This window comes from Gavia stellata, chromosome 14 (assembly GCF_030936135.1).
Source record: "Gavia stellata isolate bGavSte3 chromosome 14, bGavSte3.hap2, whole genome shotgun sequence".
Taxonomy (NCBI): domain Eukaryota; kingdom Metazoa; phylum Chordata; class Aves; order Gaviiformes; family Gaviidae; genus Gavia; species Gavia stellata.
Window position 1 is genome coordinate 15,553,384 of NC_082607.1, and position 19,358 is coordinate 15,572,741.

The 19,358-nt window shown below is 36.3% G+C and overlaps 1 protein-coding gene across 3 annotated transcripts in view; it reads left to right on the top strand.

Annotated features, from left to right (window-relative positions):
* Window positions 1-19,358, top strand: part of MTMR1 (myotubularin related protein 1) — a 40,350-nt gene that overhangs the window by 6,965 nt on the left and 14,027 nt on the right. For 2 of the 3 annotated variants that reach the window (XM_059824552.1, XM_059824554.1), the window contains 12 exons: window positions 2,466-2,541; window positions 3,420-3,514; window positions 3,727-3,834; window positions 4,238-4,339; window positions 5,047-5,130; window positions 5,793-5,942; window positions 6,696-6,884; window positions 7,364-7,549; window positions 10,661-10,867; window positions 12,269-12,361; window positions 17,408-17,521; window positions 18,925-19,101. In XM_059824552.1, the coding sequence (XP_059680535.1) occupies window positions 2,496-2,541; window positions 3,420-3,514; window positions 3,727-3,834; window positions 4,238-4,339; window positions 5,047-5,130; window positions 5,793-5,942; window positions 6,696-6,884; window positions 7,364-7,549; window positions 10,661-10,867; window positions 12,269-12,361; window positions 17,408-17,521; window positions 18,925-19,101 (1,551 nt within the window). In that variant the 5' untranslated portion in view covers window positions 2,466-2,495. Of the gene's footprint in view, window positions 1-1,016; window positions 1,068-2,465; window positions 2,542-3,419; window positions 3,515-3,726; window positions 3,835-4,237; window positions 4,340-5,046; window positions 5,131-5,792; window positions 5,943-6,695; window positions 6,885-7,363; window positions 7,550-10,660; window positions 10,868-12,268; window positions 12,362-17,407; window positions 17,522-18,924; window positions 19,102-19,358 lie in introns of those variants that run through there. The other variant, XM_009807909.2, reaches the window with a different exon arrangement.

Sequence of the window (19,358 nt, forward strand, 5' to 3'; positions counted from 1 at the left end):
GATCTCTCAAGTCCTTCTAAGTTTTTCTTTTTTGAGGGTTCTGTAGAAATACTGTGAAAAGAAAAACTGCCTTTAGCAAACATTTGTAAATTTAGACTGAGGCTGGTTTTACAGTCTGTCAAGTGAGAAGTTCTTTGCATGTGAACTGGGAATAATAGACTGTCATGAATAAAACTTCTCTCCAGTTAACAAAGAAAGAAGACGGAAGAACCATTTTGGTTGAACGTATTAAAACGATTACTTCATATGACCCTATGACATTTGTGCTTCTCTCTGGAGTGCATAGGGACCTTATGTTTATTAAAGAAATTTAATTAATAATTCAGGATTTGCTGCCATTATGATGCAAAAACAAATTAACATTAAAATGTGACTTGTTTACATATTTTGCTATGAGGAGTAATTTTAGGTTCTGTAAAGTTACTGACTAGGTTTCCAGCAACAGCACAGAAGATGCTGGAAAAATATGTGAAACCATAAAACTGAAAGTTCAATTAAAACATGTTTATACAGTAAAGCATCTTTTAAATTGTCTAGATACTTCTATTTGATGTTGACCTATTTTTTCCTTGAAAGATTGCATGAGTTTTCCCCTAATGCTACCATTGCAAGCTGTACTCAATTTCTTCTGTTGATAAGCATGTGGCATACTTTGAATTAATTTTCTTCACTGTAAGGTTGTTTGTCTTAAAAAGACAGTACATACTTTTATGTTCTTATCTACCAGCACTGACTCCTTTGTGAAAAAGGGAGTAAACTTTTCACTTTATGTTGTGCCAAATAACATTAAAAGGATAGTGCTAATAGGGTGGATTCCTTTCTGTGGGAAGTAGTTTGTGCCGGGAGTGAAAGACTTCAAATACCTAAACTGAAGCTAAAGTATATGCTGTCTTTTTAAGGAAAGAAAAAAAAAAAAAAGGGAAACAAAAAAGAAAAGATTCTGTCCTTTCACCTGTTGTCTGCATGTTTTTTCCTGTTACTTCTCGCTTGCCCTACTGCTGCCTCATGCAATGCAGGAGATTCAGGATGGACACAATGGCTATCATTCTGAAGCAGAACCTGATCAGGTGGCAAGTTTTACTCATCTTTCATTCATTAACTGTGTAGCAGGGTACTATATATTAGTACTTGTAATATATACAAATATATACAAATATACAAATCTTATATTTCTCATGCAAGAGAATCCATAGAAAACATTTAGTGTGTTAACTGGTTATGTGCTAGGTAGGGTTTTCGTGTAATGTCATGTAGTCTAAAATGTAATAGTGCACATAAGCCCCTCTCTGACAGAGCACATCCGTCCTTCTAAGTTTGTAAGTGTTGGCTAATTCTCTACACATCATCTTTTGTGATTGGGTGCTGAATATAAAACTCTGTTACTTTCCAAGAAAATCTAAAGCCAGACATCAATTTAAATGTCTTTAGAAATTATTTATTAATGAGGGCTTGGGGTAGTTTGTTCGGAGGCAGACAGACCCTATCAATTATTTGTATGTGGATCAGAGCCGTAAGACAAGGGGAGAGTTATTTGTTTACTGTAACATAGTCCATTATATTTATTCTCACTTCAGGATGTAAAAAATTGAAACCTTAATATCTCATCATGTTGATCTGAGAGAGATCACTTTCTCATATGGTTCTTAAAAGTCCCGCAAACCCTTTTATTCTTAATTGAAATCTTTAGTATGTTGTAAATCTTAGCCGCCAACGAAGGACCCAAAGGATCAATCTTGTATCATTCGGGAATGAAGCCATTTACCTAAATGAAAAAAGTATGGAACTAGCCCTTACTTCAAAATTGCTAATTGTGCTTCTATATTTCATTATTACTTCATTCTTAATCTGACCTTCTGGATCCAAAATTCCTATAACGGACCTCTTCCATAACCTGTGGCACTCTCAGTAGGGTATTGATTGAAAGAGCATCTTGGGGTGCTTCCGACTTCTTGCTATCAAAAATACAAAGTTAAAATGTTAAATAAATAAAGCTTCTGCAGTATAATTCTCTCGGATGAAAATACTCAAATATTAAATAAAAAACATTAAGAATAGAAAAAAAAATTACTATGAACTTTAAAATGTTCTGAAGTAGATTAAATACCCAAAACAATACCTGCGTTTAGCAAATGACTAACAAATTATTAATTACAAATTTGGGCTGATCTTATTGTTCATATTTTTGTATGCTATATGCAGCTAGCATGTAAAACTAATTGTTGCATCAATGCTTTATTACTAATATGTTACTAACATGTATGTCTGTGTAATATTTATAATAACGAGTTTTGTGTTTGTGTTGTGGTTTTTTTTACTATGGTACTGTTTAATACAATTATGCCTTGTAAAAAAGGATACACTTCTTGTGTTCCAGTAATCTGGTAGTAAAAGCACTTTGCATCAAAATGTATCAGTGTAGTGCAGATGGAAAGTGAGATTTACTCATGGTTTTGGATTTCTGCCAGGCACTGCGGGATGGAAACAAACTAGCACAGATGGAAGAGGCTCCACTTTTTCCTGGAGAATCGATCAAAGTTATTGGTAAGCGTACTATTGAGTACTACGCTGAATACTATTACACCACTAGTTTATTTATGTAAAAACAGAATACTATTTCCTTTTGACTTTTCTTATTTTAATTTAATGCCACTTTAGATTAGCTGATTTGATGTGGATTTCTTTGTCTTTTAAATCCATAAATCGGTTCCAGAGGATGACATGCTCCATATAGATAAATCATTTTTTTTCAAGGGTTAGTTTGTTCTGTATAGGTGTATGGGTTCTATTTCTGCCTGGGGATGCCAAGGATACTTCATAGATTTAAAAGTTTCAAAATTGTGATGGCAGAGAAGATGAAGTTATGGAAAACTTAGTTTCTAGTTCTTAATGAGATTTATTTCACTTTGGCCTGTGATGGCAAGCTCTGTCTTAGCAGTACAGTACTTGGCTAGAGAAGAATACTAGCTCTTTCAAATAAAAGTGAAAATGAAGATAGGGGCATATAACTGAAATACTTGGAGGTCATGTCAGTAATTGCCCACTTGGATGCTCTCTCTCTGAGGTGAGTGTGGGTGATTTACACCTCAGGGCAGGGACCAGACCCGCCAGCAGCTGGGAATACCAGCATGGTGCTTCGTTACCTGCTTGCCCTTACTGCATCCCATGCTAGCTGAGCCCGGCCCCAGTTGCTCAGTAGTTGCTGAGCAGCAGTGGGACTGAGGAATTTGATTGTTTTCGTTGTTGAGGTAAAGACAGCTCTTCCAGTCCTGACATCATCTGGATAGTAGGCTTTCCTATGGAGGTCAAGCATCAAAATCTTCTGGAACTGCAAAAATCTTGCTATTTTAAAATGGAGATAGATTTTTATGAAACAAATGCCTATAATAGTAAAACAAAGCTTTAATTGGTCTGTTTTCCAGCTAAAGATGTTATGTATATCTGTCCATTTATGGGAGCAGTCAGTGGTACACTAACAGTGACGGACTTCAGAATGTATATCAAAAGTGTTGAAAGGGTAAGACTTCGCTATCTATCTGCATATTGTTTCAGGTAGGAATGTTGCTGAAGTAGATTTCAGAAAGTGACAAATTTGGTGTAAGTGAAGTATGATGTTCCACAGCAGCCTATTAAACAGGAATTATAGCTGACTCTAATGAAACACACATGAATAATATTAGTTTGTGTTCCTCCTAATGTAACAAAATTCGTTTTATATACAAATTTCAGGACCCACCTTTTGTTGTTGATGTTCCCCTTGGAGTCATAAGTAGAGTTGAAAAAATTGGAGTACAGAGCCATGGAGACAACTCATGTGGTATAGAAATAGTTTGCAAGGTATGGCATGGTAGAGATTTATTCATATTAAAGTATTTTCATTTCATTTTTCTGTAAGAGGAATCTGCATGCACATATTCTGTTTTTCTGTCTGATCAGTTCCCTGTATTTGAACCCTGCTTCATTTAGATAATATATTTCAATTCCTCTTATGATACTTGTGGTCTTAAACACTTCTGCCTTTTGTCTCAAGAGTGAATTCAAAGGAAAAATGGCTGGTTTTATGATATCTAGCAACTCTAATGATGATCCTAGTCATCTGGTACGAACACTTACAGAACTCTGTTCTAATCTGGGTTAGATGATGTCAGCTACATATATGCCTGCCTTCAATCAGATTTCTTATAACTGCTTTTTTTAAAAATTTATCATAGAGTAAAACAGTGTAACTTATTTTTGACAGGATATGAGAAATTTGCGGCTGGCCTATAAACAGGAAGAGCAGAACAGGTTGGAGATTTTTGAAAACCTTGTAACACGTGCATTTCCTGTTTCTAATGGGCTGGTAAGTCTTAAGATGTAGAGAAGGCCGTCGTTGTCTCCCCTCTTTTTGGAAAGTGTAGGTGGGGAAATACAAGGGCTGTGTAACAGACATTGAAATGTTGATTCATAAAATCTGTTACAAAGCAGAGAAGCTGTTCTGATCCTGTTTTCTTTTTGCATTAATTCGTAAAACATTATGCTATGTCCTGCTATCGGTGAAGTTAGTTAATTTGTACATAACCCTTGAGATCTAGATTTGCCTAATGCTGCTGATTAAAAATATGTATGTATTGACTCTTCTGCAGTAGATAATTCAGTCTAGAAGTTCTGTCTAGAACAACAAATAGGTACAACTGGTCTTATTATTAGATGCAGAATGCTATTTTATTTGCTTTTGGATGGGTAAGGAACTGCTTGGGAGGTAGAAGACCAATTTCCTCATGGCTTTGCCATTGATGTGTTGTATGATCACAGGCAAGTAACTTCAACTCTCGCTGACTGTTTCGTATCTTGATTTTGTTAATTATATAGCATGTACTTGAAGGAGGAAACTGTCTTTCATTTTCTTTCTAGAACAGTGTTGTACAGTCTTGACTGAAGGTTTTATGTCTGCTGTTAATGAGTTTTAGAAGTGTTACATTTGAAATACTGGAAGGTTCACTGTTTTGGAGTTTATTGTGCATACAGCCCATCAGACGGTAATTTATGCCTTTGCTTTGTTGTCTTTAGCCTCTTTTTGCATTCAGCTATAAAGAAAAGTTTGCTGTTAATGGCTGGAAAGTGTATGATCCAATGGCAGAATATAAGAGGCAGGTAAGTTATATAAAACTACTTGTTGTATTATCTTTTCCTCCCTCTCCCCCAGAGCCATTTAAACAAGAAAAAAATATTTTAAAAACCTCAACATTTTCAGCTCTACCTACATACAGAGACTGTCTAGATCTCATGTTTAGATAATAAAATGCAAGTGGTCTGAGTTGGAGAGTGTTGAGCGCTTGCTAAAGTTGATGGAGATAACAGGTGCTGAGTTCTTGAGCAAATTGATGTATCTTAACGTGCATTCTTAAATCCACATTTTCCAAGTGCTGTTTCTAGAAAATACAGGCTTTATGAAAATTTTGTTTTGAGTAAGCGGCATTAAACAGAAGAGTAGACATTGTTTGTCATTATAAATCTACAGTTTCCTAATTGCAAAAGTATTTTTATTTCACTATATGATAACTTTTTACCTGAGTGTGCAGCCTGTTCAAATGGTTATTTTGCATATCAGTTTTAAAGATAATAAATAGGAAAGACTTCCAGTGTTTTGGTTTATGGTTCAATACGAAGATCTGGAGTTTATAGCTTATTTAAAATAAAAATGTGGGCACACTTTTTTTTAAAAAGTATGTAGCATACAAAAATTTTCATCGCCTTAAACTCAGATATGTAAACGTCTAACCTGAAAAATACAAAAATGTTTTGCTTTCATACAGGGCTTACCCAATGAGAGTTGGAAAATATCCAAAATTAACAGCACCTATGAGCTTTGTGATACATATCCTGCTATTCTCGTTGTGCCAACCAGTGTAAAGGATGATGACCTCTCAAAAGTGGCAGCATTTAGAGCAAAAGGCAGAGTTCCAGTAAGTGAAATTTTTACAAGGAGATACAAGTGCTCTACAAATTTGTAGCTTAGAAGAAATTACCAGAATTCTTTCAGGCTTTTTTTTAAATAACAGTGGGCTGGCTTCCTTCCTGAAAAGGGCAGGGACCGGGGAGAAAGAAGAATTAGGCTTGATGGGTTTAGAACTGAAGAGCAACTCAAATGTGAGTCTAATTGCTTGGTTATTGTGCCGTGTAATAAATTTTTCTTTGGAGTTAACACTTCTAAGCCACAAGGGTATCTGATGCTAATTCACATGTTAGCTTGTGTTCTGATACGGTGTGGAATGTGTTACAGCCATAGCGGTTTTCTTGAGAATAGACAAGTTTTGCAGGTGGCATAAGAACCCCTTCAAGCATGCTAGATGGTGACAGATTTCATGCTATACATCTGCTTAGCAAGGTAATGTGCAGGTCCATAGACTTCCACATGGAAGCGTTTTTTCTTCCTCCATTGTTCTTTTTTTTCTAATTAGTAAGATGCAGTAGCTGTCTTAGTTTTTATTAGAAATAAAAGCTAAAATGTTTAGTGTCACTTTGCATTTCAAGCTCAGATTTGGGATGAGCAGTGCTAGTGTGCTATCAATATGGTTTTGCATCAGCTTGTCCTTAAATTTGCATTTGTTGATTTGCCAGGAAATAATGCCATGTAGGCAGCGTAATTGTCTAGTTGCTCTCTGGCCTGCTGCTTTTATTGTAGTATATTAAACTCAAATAATTTTCTTTTATTCCAGGTGTTATCCTGGATTCATCCTGAGAGCCAAGCAACAATAACACGATGCAGTCAGCCATTGGTAGGCCCAAATGATAAGCGTTGCAAAGAAGATGAAAAATATTTGCAGACAATAATGGATGCCAATGCTCAGTCACATAAACTTATCATCTTTGATGCCAGACAGAATAGTGTTGCAGATACAAACAAGGTAGGTTGGTATCATAACTAGCATTAGTAGTTCTATCTTTATTACAATGCTGAAGATTGAGTAAGAGATGAGGGTGAGGAAAACTTGGTGTTGAAAAGAGATAAAAAAAGGTCTCTGAAGAGGAGAGGTAAGTTGCTTGTAGCATTTTGGAGAGGCTGGCAGGAATTGAAGGCAACATGAAGACATAGCTGAGAAATGATGCAGTAAAGCCCACAGAAAACCAAAGGTTTCAGTAATAAAAAGGGGAAGGTATATGGATGTATTATCAAATGTAGCCTATTACAATTAGAATTTTTCACCTAAAAAAAAAAATCCCTGTTGCTTCTTAGAAAAACATATGCCCCAAATATGTTTTTATTCGTGCTAAAATAATCCCTTCTCTCAGAAAGTCCTGAAAACTGACCAAAATAACTCTCAACTTTATACTGAAGTCCTGTACATGTTCTTTTCTTCGTCTGTTTTTACTTTTTGAATGACAGGCAAAAGGTGGAGGATATGAAAGTGAAAGTGCCTACCCAAATGCAGAGCTGGTCTTTCTGGAAATTCATAATATACACGTAATGAGAGAATCCCTGCGTAAACTTAAAGAAATAGTTTATCCTACTATTGATGAGACTCGGTGGTTATCAAATGTGGACTCCACACATTGGCTGGAATATATAAGGGTAAAGTACTTTTGATGTGAAAAATCAATTGTTTTTTTATACCATGTTTTTAACTTGCGTTTCTGAAAATACTAATAAAATAATGTTGAGATTTAAGCATGTTGCTTTGATCAGGATAATACTGTAAAAAAGCGTAATTTTTAAATGGTCACTTAGAACACAGAGTTTTAAGTATTCCATAATACCTTTGTATTTCCAGTTTTATATATTGGTAGGTAATGAGTTAATTCCTGATAGCACAGTATCATATTTAGTGTTGGACAGTGTTTTATTTTCTTGAGAGGGAATGTTTGTGAGCAGTCCAGGGTTATCCCTGCTTTTTGGAAGAATGCCCTGGGAACTTCAGATTATGTTTGAACAACTGCCAAAAGGACTTGACTGTAAATTCTGCAGTCTTTCTCATCCTTCCCTCCTTCAATGCAATGTTAATGTTCATGTGTCGGGCACCTACGTTTTCATGGGCTGTTTATAGTCAGTGCTCTACTGGGTTATAATCTGCTCTATTATTTAACATAATACTAAAATAAATCACTACCATACTCAGTTTTACAGTCTGTTTCACTAACCTCTGAAGTGCTTTTAGAATAGATTATTTAATTACTACACTCACTCCTCCCCTGTTTATGATGAATATGGATGGAGTGGAATTTGTTTTATTAGCAACTGACTCAAATGTCACTCATGCAAAACATGTTTGGGATTGTTCATTAGTTTTACTCTTCTATTAACTAGTGCTTGCTGACTGCGGCAGGAGAACCAGTAGAGGGAGCAAACAAATTAAGAATTAAACAAATTTAATGATCTTTTGGAAACAGTTTAATTTTCTTGTTCTCTTGAAGTTGGACTATTTCAAACAGCTTTGGGAATCTGAGTATGTGGAAACCTTTTATTATCAGCCTGGCCTTAAATACAATAGTCTATTTTTAAAAGTGGGGTTGTTTGGGCCAGTGATCACCTTTCATTGACATTGACTTCAGTAGGGTTGCTGCGCTTAGGCAGTGTCAGAAGTGGACCTTAATACCACTGTTGCACAGATGACAATAGCATAGCAATTTGAAATTTCATTTAAATCATTTTGAAGACTTGATACACATGTAACATTCTTCATGAATCTGTCCCTTATGTGATACTTCACGTTACGGTATTGACAGCACAAATTGCAGCCTGATTTCTTAAAAACTGCCATTATTGTGTTAACAGAGTTGAAAGTAATCTCCCTGTGCTTTTATCCAAGAATTGCTTGCCTTCCTTGCCTATTTGATTTGGCCCAAAAATCCACAGCTTTACTCTAATGCATCTTCTGGTTTCCAGGCTCAGACCAGTGTGTTTGTGTCCCAGTTTAATGTGATGCATTGCTGGAAATTCACCTTCCTAGCACTGGACACCCATAGCACTTTGAAGATGGTCCAGGAGTGTCTGGGGAGGCACCAGTAATGTTCTGTATATGTGAAGAGAGTAGTAACACCAGGAGTAGAGTCACTTGGTGCTTTTTGAACACCCAGATGTTTCCTCATGCCCTCCAGGGTATTTTCTGTCTTTCAGGGTAAAACCTGTGCTATTAATTATTTTTAAACCTATTTTCATTTCCTTAACCAATCCAAAGCCAGTTATTCATTAGGACCCCTAACTGAAATAATGTGATGGTTTGCGAAGTTTTGAAGCATCTATAAAGAATAATAATAGTTTGTGGAGGAAGCTGTTTTCGAAAGGCTTTTGTCCAAAGTAGAATAAAATGCTTCACCTACTCCACAGATACGTATTGAATTAATAGTAACTCTGTTTTCTGTCTCCCATTCTCTGCTTATTGCCTGTATCTGTTCTATCCTTTTATTTTCAGCTGTACTCCTTAAGAGGCATCTGTGTTCTCTTTAGGGCAATTCAGAGCAAGCTATTGCATACCTGTATGTTATATAGATTAGTTTTCTTCTTTTATTGAAGACCAAACTGTTTTAATATTTGCACTTTTTTAGTGCAGTAGAGCTTTGTAACTGAAGTAATTGACAATTAACTAGTTCAGACCACAAGCTGTATTCTCCCGTAGAAGTTTTTGTATTGTTTCCTGGTATTTCCATCCTGGCATCCTTCAGTTTTGCTATAAAACTTGCAATCAGTGGAAGATATAATCAATGAAAATTGTCTCTAAAGCGTGGTTCTTGAAATAGCTTTGAAGACTGGTCTTGTGCACAGTTTCTCTGGTGGATGCTGGCCTTCCTACTCCCCAGGAGATGTTTTTATGTGCCTGGGAAGGGAAAAATGCAAGTATTTTGCAAGATTCCATTTCTGCTGTTGGAATGCAGAATAGGAATTTCTCCTGTGGTCCTATTCTAGTGGTTGGTTTTCTTCACATGTTTTCCAGTGCCATGATAGGTCATGTTACAGAGACAGATCTTCACAGGAGATAGATTATTCAAGTTTTTAAAAAACTACAGAGCAGCATAAGAGAACAAGAGAGGGTTTTTTTGTGGGGGAGAGGAAGAACAAGTTCACACAGGTGATCTCAGTCCTGTGCTCTCTCTATCCTTTGCTCTCCAGCATGCTTCTGAATCCATGCTATTAATGGTCTGCTCATGGGTTGAATACAATGTATACTTCACGCACCAACAAATCAGCACAGGCTCCCAGACAGGGGTTTCTGGGTTTGTTTGGGTTGTGTTTTGATTTAGATTAGCTGAATAGTTTGTCCCTTTCTCTAAACTTAGTCGTTGAGAACTGAAAGCTGAGGGATTGATTACTGTGAAAATGAACTTTGAAAACATTGAACCTTCAGCCTTTAGAATGGGTTACAGTATTTGTGTCTTTCCATCGTGATACAGAATTTCAGATTTAATTTAGAGAAGGGTTTCCCAGGTTCTTTTGCTATGTGTTACTAATAATGGAGAGCTGGTAAGAACTCTCTCCTGGACAACAGCGTGCACACAGTTTTTGTATCTCCAGGAGTATGCATACCACTATTTGGAAATCTCTTATTTAAAGCAATGTCGTCCAGATGATTATGTGATTAATCTGAAATTTTAAAATATATTAACCTTAAGAGTATAAAGTTATAACTTTTTTTGGTAGTGTTTTGGTTAGTATTTAATATGCTTGTTTGTCTATTTTTGTTTATTTAAGATGCTTCTTGCTGGAGCAGTAAGAATTGCGGATAAAATTGAATCTGGTAAAACATCTGTAGTGGTACACTGCAGTGATGGTTGGGATCGAACTGCACAGCTTACTGCGCTAGCTATGCTTATGCTGGACAGCTATTACAGAACTATCAAGGGGTTTGAAGTTCTTATAGAGAAAGAATGGATAAGTTTTGGACACCGATTTGCAATGGTAAGCCGAAAGATTTAGTGTGCAGTTTGTCACCTTCAAGGCTTTTATTTTGAATAGCATGTTTTCTCACAGTACTCTGAAACAAATCATGGAATCATTTAGGCTGGAAAAGGCCTTTAAGATCATCGAGTCCAACTGTAACCCTAACCCTGCTAAGTCCACCGCTAAACCATGTCCCTAAGTGCCTCATCCACACATCTTTTAAATACCTCCAGGGATGGTGACTCAACCACCTCCCTGGGCAGCCTTTCCAGTGTCTGACAACCTTTTCAGTGAAGAAATTTTTCCTAATACCCAATCTAAACCTCCCCTGATGCAACTTGAGGCCATTTCCTCTCGTCCTATCACTTGTCACTTGGGCGAAGAGACCAGCACACGCCTCTCTATAACGCCCTTTCAGGTAATTGTAGAGAGCAATACCGTCGCCCGTGAGCCTCCTCTTCTCCAGGCTGAACAACCCCAGCTCTCTCAACAACTCCTCATAAGATTTGTGCTCCAGACCCCTCACCACCTTCGTTGCCCTTTTCTGGACACGCTCCAGTACCTCAATGTCTTTGTTGTAGTGAGGGGCCCAAAACTGAACACGGTATTCGAGGTGCGGCCTCACCAGTGCTGAGTACAGGGGCATGATCACTTCCCTAGTCCTGCTGGCCACACTATTTCTGATACAAATGTTGCTGCATTTTAGTTATTATCTCTGGTATCCTTCCTTCAACGGTGTGAGTGTGTCAGAGAATTGTGATGTGTGCTTTTTTAATAGGAAATCTGTGTGTGAGGTAAAATATAAAGTAAATAAGAATTAAGTGGCTTGAACATAATGGTTAAAAAAAATCACATGGCTTTTTATGGGGAAGAGGGATTGTAACACATTGCTTCATCTTTAACAATCTTATGAATGGAGAAACATGGAAAACAATTAAGGTGTCTGGAACCATTACTCTGATTTAAGGTTGAAGTGTTTATTTAACACATGGGCTAGTGGGGAATTAGGACATAAATTATTATGACATTTTGTGGGCTCTGGCTCTAAGATGGTTTAGGAGAAATGACATGTAGTTATGGCAGGTGGATATGCAATAATCATTGTTTCAGTACAGTCTTAGTAAATACCTACCAGGTTGACCCACTGGTAGAAATAAATGGCTGTGCAGTGACAGATGGGGAAACAACTGGTACAGCTTTGTTGGCCGAGTGTCTCCAGCTCTGCTCAACAGCAAAGGCATGTCCATAAGTGAATATTGGGATGCATTTTTAGTAGTTGAAAAATACAGCTTAGCATTATGGAAGATTTGCTTGTCTTGTTCATCATTGGAACATATTTAAGAGTTACTCAGCTTTAAAGTGTTGGGATGGTGCATTAAATACGCTAGACTGAAATGAAAAGTTGGTTTTGATTTTCAGCGAGTAGGACATGGAGATGATGATCATGCTGATGCAGACCGATCTCCCATTTTCCTTCAGTTCATCGATTGTGTTTGGCAAATGACAAAACAGGTAAGATGCTTAAGAGTGTATTTCTATGAGGTCTCAGTCTTTATCTTGGAAACAGAATTCATGTAGGAGAACACACTCCTTTGCAGAGCAGTAGCATGTTTTCCTGAAGTTGGTCATGCTATGGCTGCACCATGCACACGTAGGGAAACTTTTTGCTCAAAGTGAGGTACAAGGAGCTAGAGTAGATGTATTGACTTGAAACCAAAATACCAGGAATCCTTTTTGTTTAAAGTAGGCTTTCAAAGTATTCTCTGATTACATAAATGAGGGTTATTGATGAGATAAATTATTTGCATTGCATATTCACTGGTGGAGTAAATGTTCATATGGATTTATATTGTCCTTAAGAAACAGCAAAAATCCAGGCTCATTGTGAACTGAGAGGAGGAGAGGGTTCTTCTATGTATGTCTCAGATGTGAAATGTAAGTTAATGTTGGCATCATTATGCATACAGGACAGCATTTCTAACATACAAGCCTATTATCAGATAAGTTTCTTACTTCCAATGTTGCTTTTATCTCTGGATCAGGGGAGATCTTTGAAATTAGTGAAATTTAAGATACCAAAATACTAAAATTCTCACTTTTTTTCTGAATATGTTAAATTATAGAACAGCTGTAGACTTCATTTTCCTTATTTGTACCTCCATGAGCGTTAACTTAAGATTTTTCTGAGCTTTTATATTGCTGTTCTTTAAGGGGATTACTGAAATAAGTTCTCCAAATGAAGTCTTTATTTCCAAGTAAATTAGAAGTGCTTGACTCCTTTTTTTTTTTCTTTTATTTTTCCTCTATTTTTTTGTTTGTTTGGTTTTTTTTCCCTCCTTGAAGCCTAACATAGATCTGTGCTCTTATGGTAAAAGCTATTATACTGAGGTCTGTATAGTATGTGATTTGTTTTGAAGAGAGGAGGGTAGCCTCTAGTTCCATATGATGGTAGCACTCCCAGATCTCTTACCTTAGTCTTCTTGTTCTGAACATGGTTCTTAAAAACTTAAATTATAGTTTCCAAAACTTGTATTCAAAATAGTCATCTTTGATGCTTTATGAAAGTTCCTTGCTGTAATACTGGGCCCTCGTCCAGAGTCCCTTGAAGACTTTCTCTTTCTGTGTATCTATATTTCAGCATTAATGTGATGTTTAGTACGGCTGAAGAAAATAAATGAAAAATTCTGCCTCTCTCTCAGAGAAAAGCTAATAACAATAGCAGAGAGAAGCAGTTCTAAACACCTGGTAGGAACAAAAGTCCCCTGGGGAGATCCTTAATTGAGAGCAGCCTCTTCTATTTTTGTGATCTCCCTTGCTGCCTCCTATTTCTTCCTATAAACAGTTTAGTTCCATCTAGTTTAAAAAAAAAAAAAAAGGGGATGGGGGGCGAGGGGGAATCTGTGAAACATTTTGCCAGTACCACATCTGTTGAAAACCTGGATCCAGAAACTGTTCTGAAATTCATGAGCAGCAGTGGCATTGAAAAATCATTAATGTTGCAGCAGGAAAAAAATTGAAAACGTCATTCTTGGAGAGCTCTTGCCCACTTACTTTTGGTTTTTAGTTGACTTCAACACCTAGAGAATAGATGTAAAGATTGTGATTACCTTGACATGGACCTATGAAAACCAGGATTCTGTTTTATCCTTGTGTAGATCACTTGCTCGTAAAACAGTGCTAGTTTCGTGCTTTAGAATCCATGGTAAACATATGTGAAATGTTCCAAAGCTCAAATAAGTGTTAATGACTGCGGGATGGTGTAAGGGCTCGGGTTTGGGCATGGGCTCAAAGCAAGCAAATTTTCTCTTTCGGGTTCTGAGAACTACATTCTTAAAACAGCTGACTTAATACAGTGAGAGAATCTCTAACTTCCCACTAAGTTACAAATTTCCGGGTAGCTTCAGACAATGAAACTTAATCCTTGACAGCCTTCTATTTTCCCTTGGTTTTTATGGTCTTCATGACACAAATACAGTAATAGAGAACTTGAGAGAAGTACATTGATAACAGATTTTAATAAAAAACAAGTGATCTCCCTCCTCTGTTACTAAATTCTGGTGATTTTGTATAGCAGATGTCAAACAGGAAAGGCCACATGTGTTCTGATGAAATACTGATGCCCTGTTAAAAATGAAACAAAACTGTAAAATTTGCATGTAGCATTGCAGCTCAAGTAGTAGCTTTCTACCTTTCATGCACAGTATCCACATAGGAGGCAAGTATGTTTAAAGTTGATAGAAAGATGCATCCTATTTGTTACCAGATGTCATCTGTTTCCAGAGATACATTTTTCACTAGTTTCAGTAGTGTGCTCTGTTATGATATCTAGTGTTCAGTTAACCTGATTCAGTCCAATTCCACAATCATAAGAACTATTCTGCAAAGTGTTTCAACTTTAAATGTTACTGTACTACAGAACGAGTTCATTGATTAAAAAGCAAGTTTGTTTTGCATGTCTCTGAATCAGATGCCACTTGGCATCATCAGACTTTTAAACAAGAGAATTCTTCTTTTAAATACCTCCTTTACAAAAACCCCCAACAACTCCAGCAGCATCAAGTGGGAGATTTTAATGACCCATGTGTTCTCTCACAATTAGTGGATTTGACAAGAAGTAAATTTTCATTTGGGGAATTTTTCCACCTGAATCTTCAAGCAGACGCTAATGGGCTTGGAACTACAGAGGAAAGCATTTTTAGGTCAGTGATTTTTCAGCAGCGGTAATAGAAGCTTTACAGTCTTGATACATCAGCTCCAACAGTACAACTCTTGTATCCAAAGACAGGGTTTCTATAAAGTGCTATCACTTATTAATAAATTAGTTGGAGTGCAACCACTGATGTATGGAATTTTGAATATGCTTCACTGGATTGGAATAGCACCCATGTCAGCATCCATCTGATTAGTATGGACTCGTCACAACATAGAACCCTAATGTGACAAGGCTCATTAAGTGCTTTCAGTTAAAGAGAGTCCCTTTAGGAGAGGCTTTGTCTTCAAAGTTATTTCCAAATATCATTTTGATCCTTTGCAAATTATTTTTGCTCTCTGTATCTGATTCCTGCTTTGGGCTGGACGCAGGAGATTGAGGTCTGAGACCCACTTTTCTCCTGACTTGGTTTGGCACGCCTGCTTATCAATTCTGTTCATGCTTTTTTAAAATCATAGCTGTGTTGTTAACATTGTTGTGTTGTAACTGAGTTTTGGCATGATTTCCTAGAGAGAAGGAAGTGCTGTGAGTGATAACTTCTGAATGTGACTGAAAAAAAGAATTTGATAATCTTAAGTTGCTGTATGTTTTATGAAAACAAATGGCTAGGCGATTGAAAACAGTTCAGTGATTTGAGAGAGAAGCCTCAGTGTGAGAACGCCGTGCTGTTGAACAGTGCGTGATCTGTAGCAGAGTCAGAAGAAGGAAGGCTCCCATTCATTTTGTGAGCCATGATACTGAGAATTCCGTCACTCAAGATTTTCAGTAGAAAGATGGTGTATCTTAGCTTGAGAAGTCTTGGAAAGAGAATGTTTTTGCAATGTTTGACTTAAATCAATCTTCTAAAAAAATACTGCTTCAGACTTAGATCTTTCTGGGTTTAATACAGGCACTCCCATTGTGTGTTATTCAGCTCTCTACTTTCAACATGAATAAACATTTGCCCTTCATAAATCACAGATGACACTGAAGAGGAATTTCTGGATCAGCTAGTTCATCCGCAGTCCCAATTGCTGCGTTATTCCTCCTAGCTATACTTGTAGACTTTTTTTTTTTATTTAAAGTGGCTCTTGAGTCACTCATGCCAAGGTGTTCAGTGTTCTTCAGTGGCACATAACAGAAACCTGTCAGCTGCTTTCTTAGGATCTGAAATATTGACTTGAGATTTCTCCATATAGCAGAAAAGTTCTTCTTTATGAATCTGTAACTTTGCATTTTAGACTTCTGTAAAGATTTACTCCTTTAGTGGGAATGAACAAAATTTGTTTCATTTGTCCTGAAAATTAGTCTCTTATAACATTCACTTTCATGGTAATGAGAGAAATTCTACTTCTTAAATTTTCCTTTAGTCTTCTGAATTTTTTTTTCTCCTAGATGTTTATCATTCTGTATCAGTGTTTGAGACCCTTGTCATACTGAACGCTAAGTTATTTTGACACATCAAGCAGTTGCCATATGTAGTCCTATCATAAAATTTGATTGGAGAAGGACCTTTTCCATCTGAATAGGTAGCAGCCCAAGCAGTTTGCATTAATTTCTTCCTTTATGATTTTTAGAGCGCTACAGATTAAGATAGATCTTAAACATTTTGAGTGTTTTCAAATTTCTAACTCTTTTTCCTAGAATGTATCAGGTAACCTCTGCCTGTGAATAAAATACCTAGTGGTGCTCAGTGGAATAACAGTTCTTTCATTTCAGGTGTACAGGATTTACTTTCCAATACAAAACAAGAGAGAGTAAAGGCTTATTGTACATAGTTGATGGTAAATTCAAGGGGTGAAATGGAGAAAAGTAACTTTCTTGGGTAGAAAGTGAAAGAAACATTTTAAATATATGTTAAGCACATTGTACATGCAGTAGTCTTTATTATCCAATTCATTGCATGTTAGAATAGGAAATAAAACTCTTAAATGTCATCATCATCTCTCCCCCCCGCCCCGCCCCCAATGATGTATTGTCCTGTAACAAGAGAAATAAAGCATATGTTGAAGGGGTGGGTTAGAACGGAATACTGTTTGGGGTGGGTTAGAACAGAATACTGCTAGAGCTCCTTCAAATAAATCGCTTTGTGTCACCAGTTTCACATTAGCTAATGTTTCTATGTTTGTATTCTAGTATACTTGTATAATGAATGTAAGTTTTGTCTCCGAGGAGTATCTATAAAGAAGTATGTAGGTGGAATGTATTATTGCAATGGGAGTTACTGAAATTGCTGAGTTTTCATGAAAATAATCACTAAATAAGAAAAAAAAAACTGAATCTTTTGGTTATTTCTTATGTCTGAGTTTCTTCCTTTCTACTCTGCTTAAAGTAAAGTTTAAAGTAATTTTACCAATTTTCTGTTTCAGTTTCCTGCAGCCTTTGAATTCAACGAGTTATTTTTGATCACCATTCTGGATCACCTTTACAGTTGTCTCTTTGGGACTTTCTTATGCAACTGTGAAAAAGAGAGATTAAAAGAGGTAAATAATTAGTATAATATACATTCTTAATTTGTTGATTTTGCATGAAAATGCTTAGAATACAAGACCTAAGAACATCTGAGCTGTGGTTTTGGATATATTTGTCACAAAGTTTTAAAAGACAGTGCAGACATGAAATTTCATGGTACGAGAAATATATACTGAATGCTCTGCTATTAAATGAGGTGGCACTTATTTTTCTTTAGTTATTATCTGTTCAGGTGTTTGAGGGTTTTAGAAAGTCCTCTTTCAGATTTTCTAGCCAACATAAACAATTTTAAATAATCATTATCAAATTATACTATCATTTCTTTCGCTATTTCCAAAGGAACTCCTATGGATGATTTTGCAGGTCACTTTAGGACATTATTAGATGGAACGTATGGCTGAAGACTATGGAAATTTAAAATATCTAAATGAATGAAGTTAGGACTCAATGAAATACTTTCAGTTTGGAAAAAAAATAAATTAAAAGTTTGTTAATATTCCAAGTACACTTTTGCTTACTTTTGGCTTTGTTGTTTTTAATACTTCGTATTTTTTAAAGCAAGTAACAATTCTTTGCCGTGTTTAGCTTTGCTAATGTTTTGGTTTGTCTCTACTGCTTATGTAGGGAAAAAGTTGCATGTAAATACCACAAGATGGAGCTGAATAACATGTTCTCAGAAAATGCAGGGTTTCCAGACAGCTTTCTTTCATAAATGAGTAGTCAGATGCAATTCTCAATAAAGAAATGCAATTTAAGGCACAGCAGTATTAGAAACACATGCTTTACAACACTGAAGGAGAGTAAAATTGCAAGATGAATCTGATGTAAGTTCAGATTTCCAATCTTTGATCTAACCATGATTACACTGATTACGTTTAGAATAATACAACTTTTAGAAGTGCAAATAAAGATAAAATAGGCATTATAAAGCATAATATCAATTGATAGGAGCAAATAGTGTGAGTGGGAGAATTGAATAATTATTTTTCACAGATGCTGTTTTGGATCTTCCAACTACATCCCTCTTCACTGATTTTCTTGTCAAAGCTAATTTAATTTGGGGTGGTTTTTTTTTAGTTGGTCAGTGCGTAACCATATATTTAAGCAGCTCTAAGCATTGCTGTAAATTACGAGCAGTACAGCTTTCTTTTGCTCAACTAGACCTTAATGTCTCTGAAAATAATATGCCTGAATCTCCTTTCTCAGTTAGCCTTGGACCAGAGTAAGTGTTCAAATGTTTTGCTAAACGTTAAGGCTGTTTAATGATCAGCTACTGGAAATGTTCTCAGAGTGCTTGCAATTTTCTAGTAGATAAGGTAAATTTCACAGGCAAAATTAGTGATCTGTAGATGCCAACCTCATATTTTAAGGTTTTGCAATCCATGTAATTAATTTTTTTTTTTTTTTCAATCAGGAGGTGAGCACAAAGACGATATCGCTGTGGTCCTATATAAACAGCCAGTTAGATGAGTTCACAAATCCTTTCTACGTAAACTATGAAAACCATGTCCTGTATCCTGTTGCCAGTCTGAACCATTTGGAGCTATGGGTGAACTACTACATAAGATGGAACCCAAGGATGCGGCCTCAGGTATGAGCTTTCACATGACTTCTATGTTATAGTGAAGAGCACAGAGATGACAAAAAAATATTAATTTTTATAGTGTCGCATGCAGCATTTAATTTCAAAAGTGCTCATCTGTTGCACGTATTTCAGCTGATAGGGAAAAAACGTGATTTTCTGGAAGAATATGTGGGATGTGTTCAAACTTGGTAAAATGATGTTTTCATTAAAGTCACCAGTAGAATAGGGAGTTACAGTATCACTATCGACTTGTGAAAGGTAAC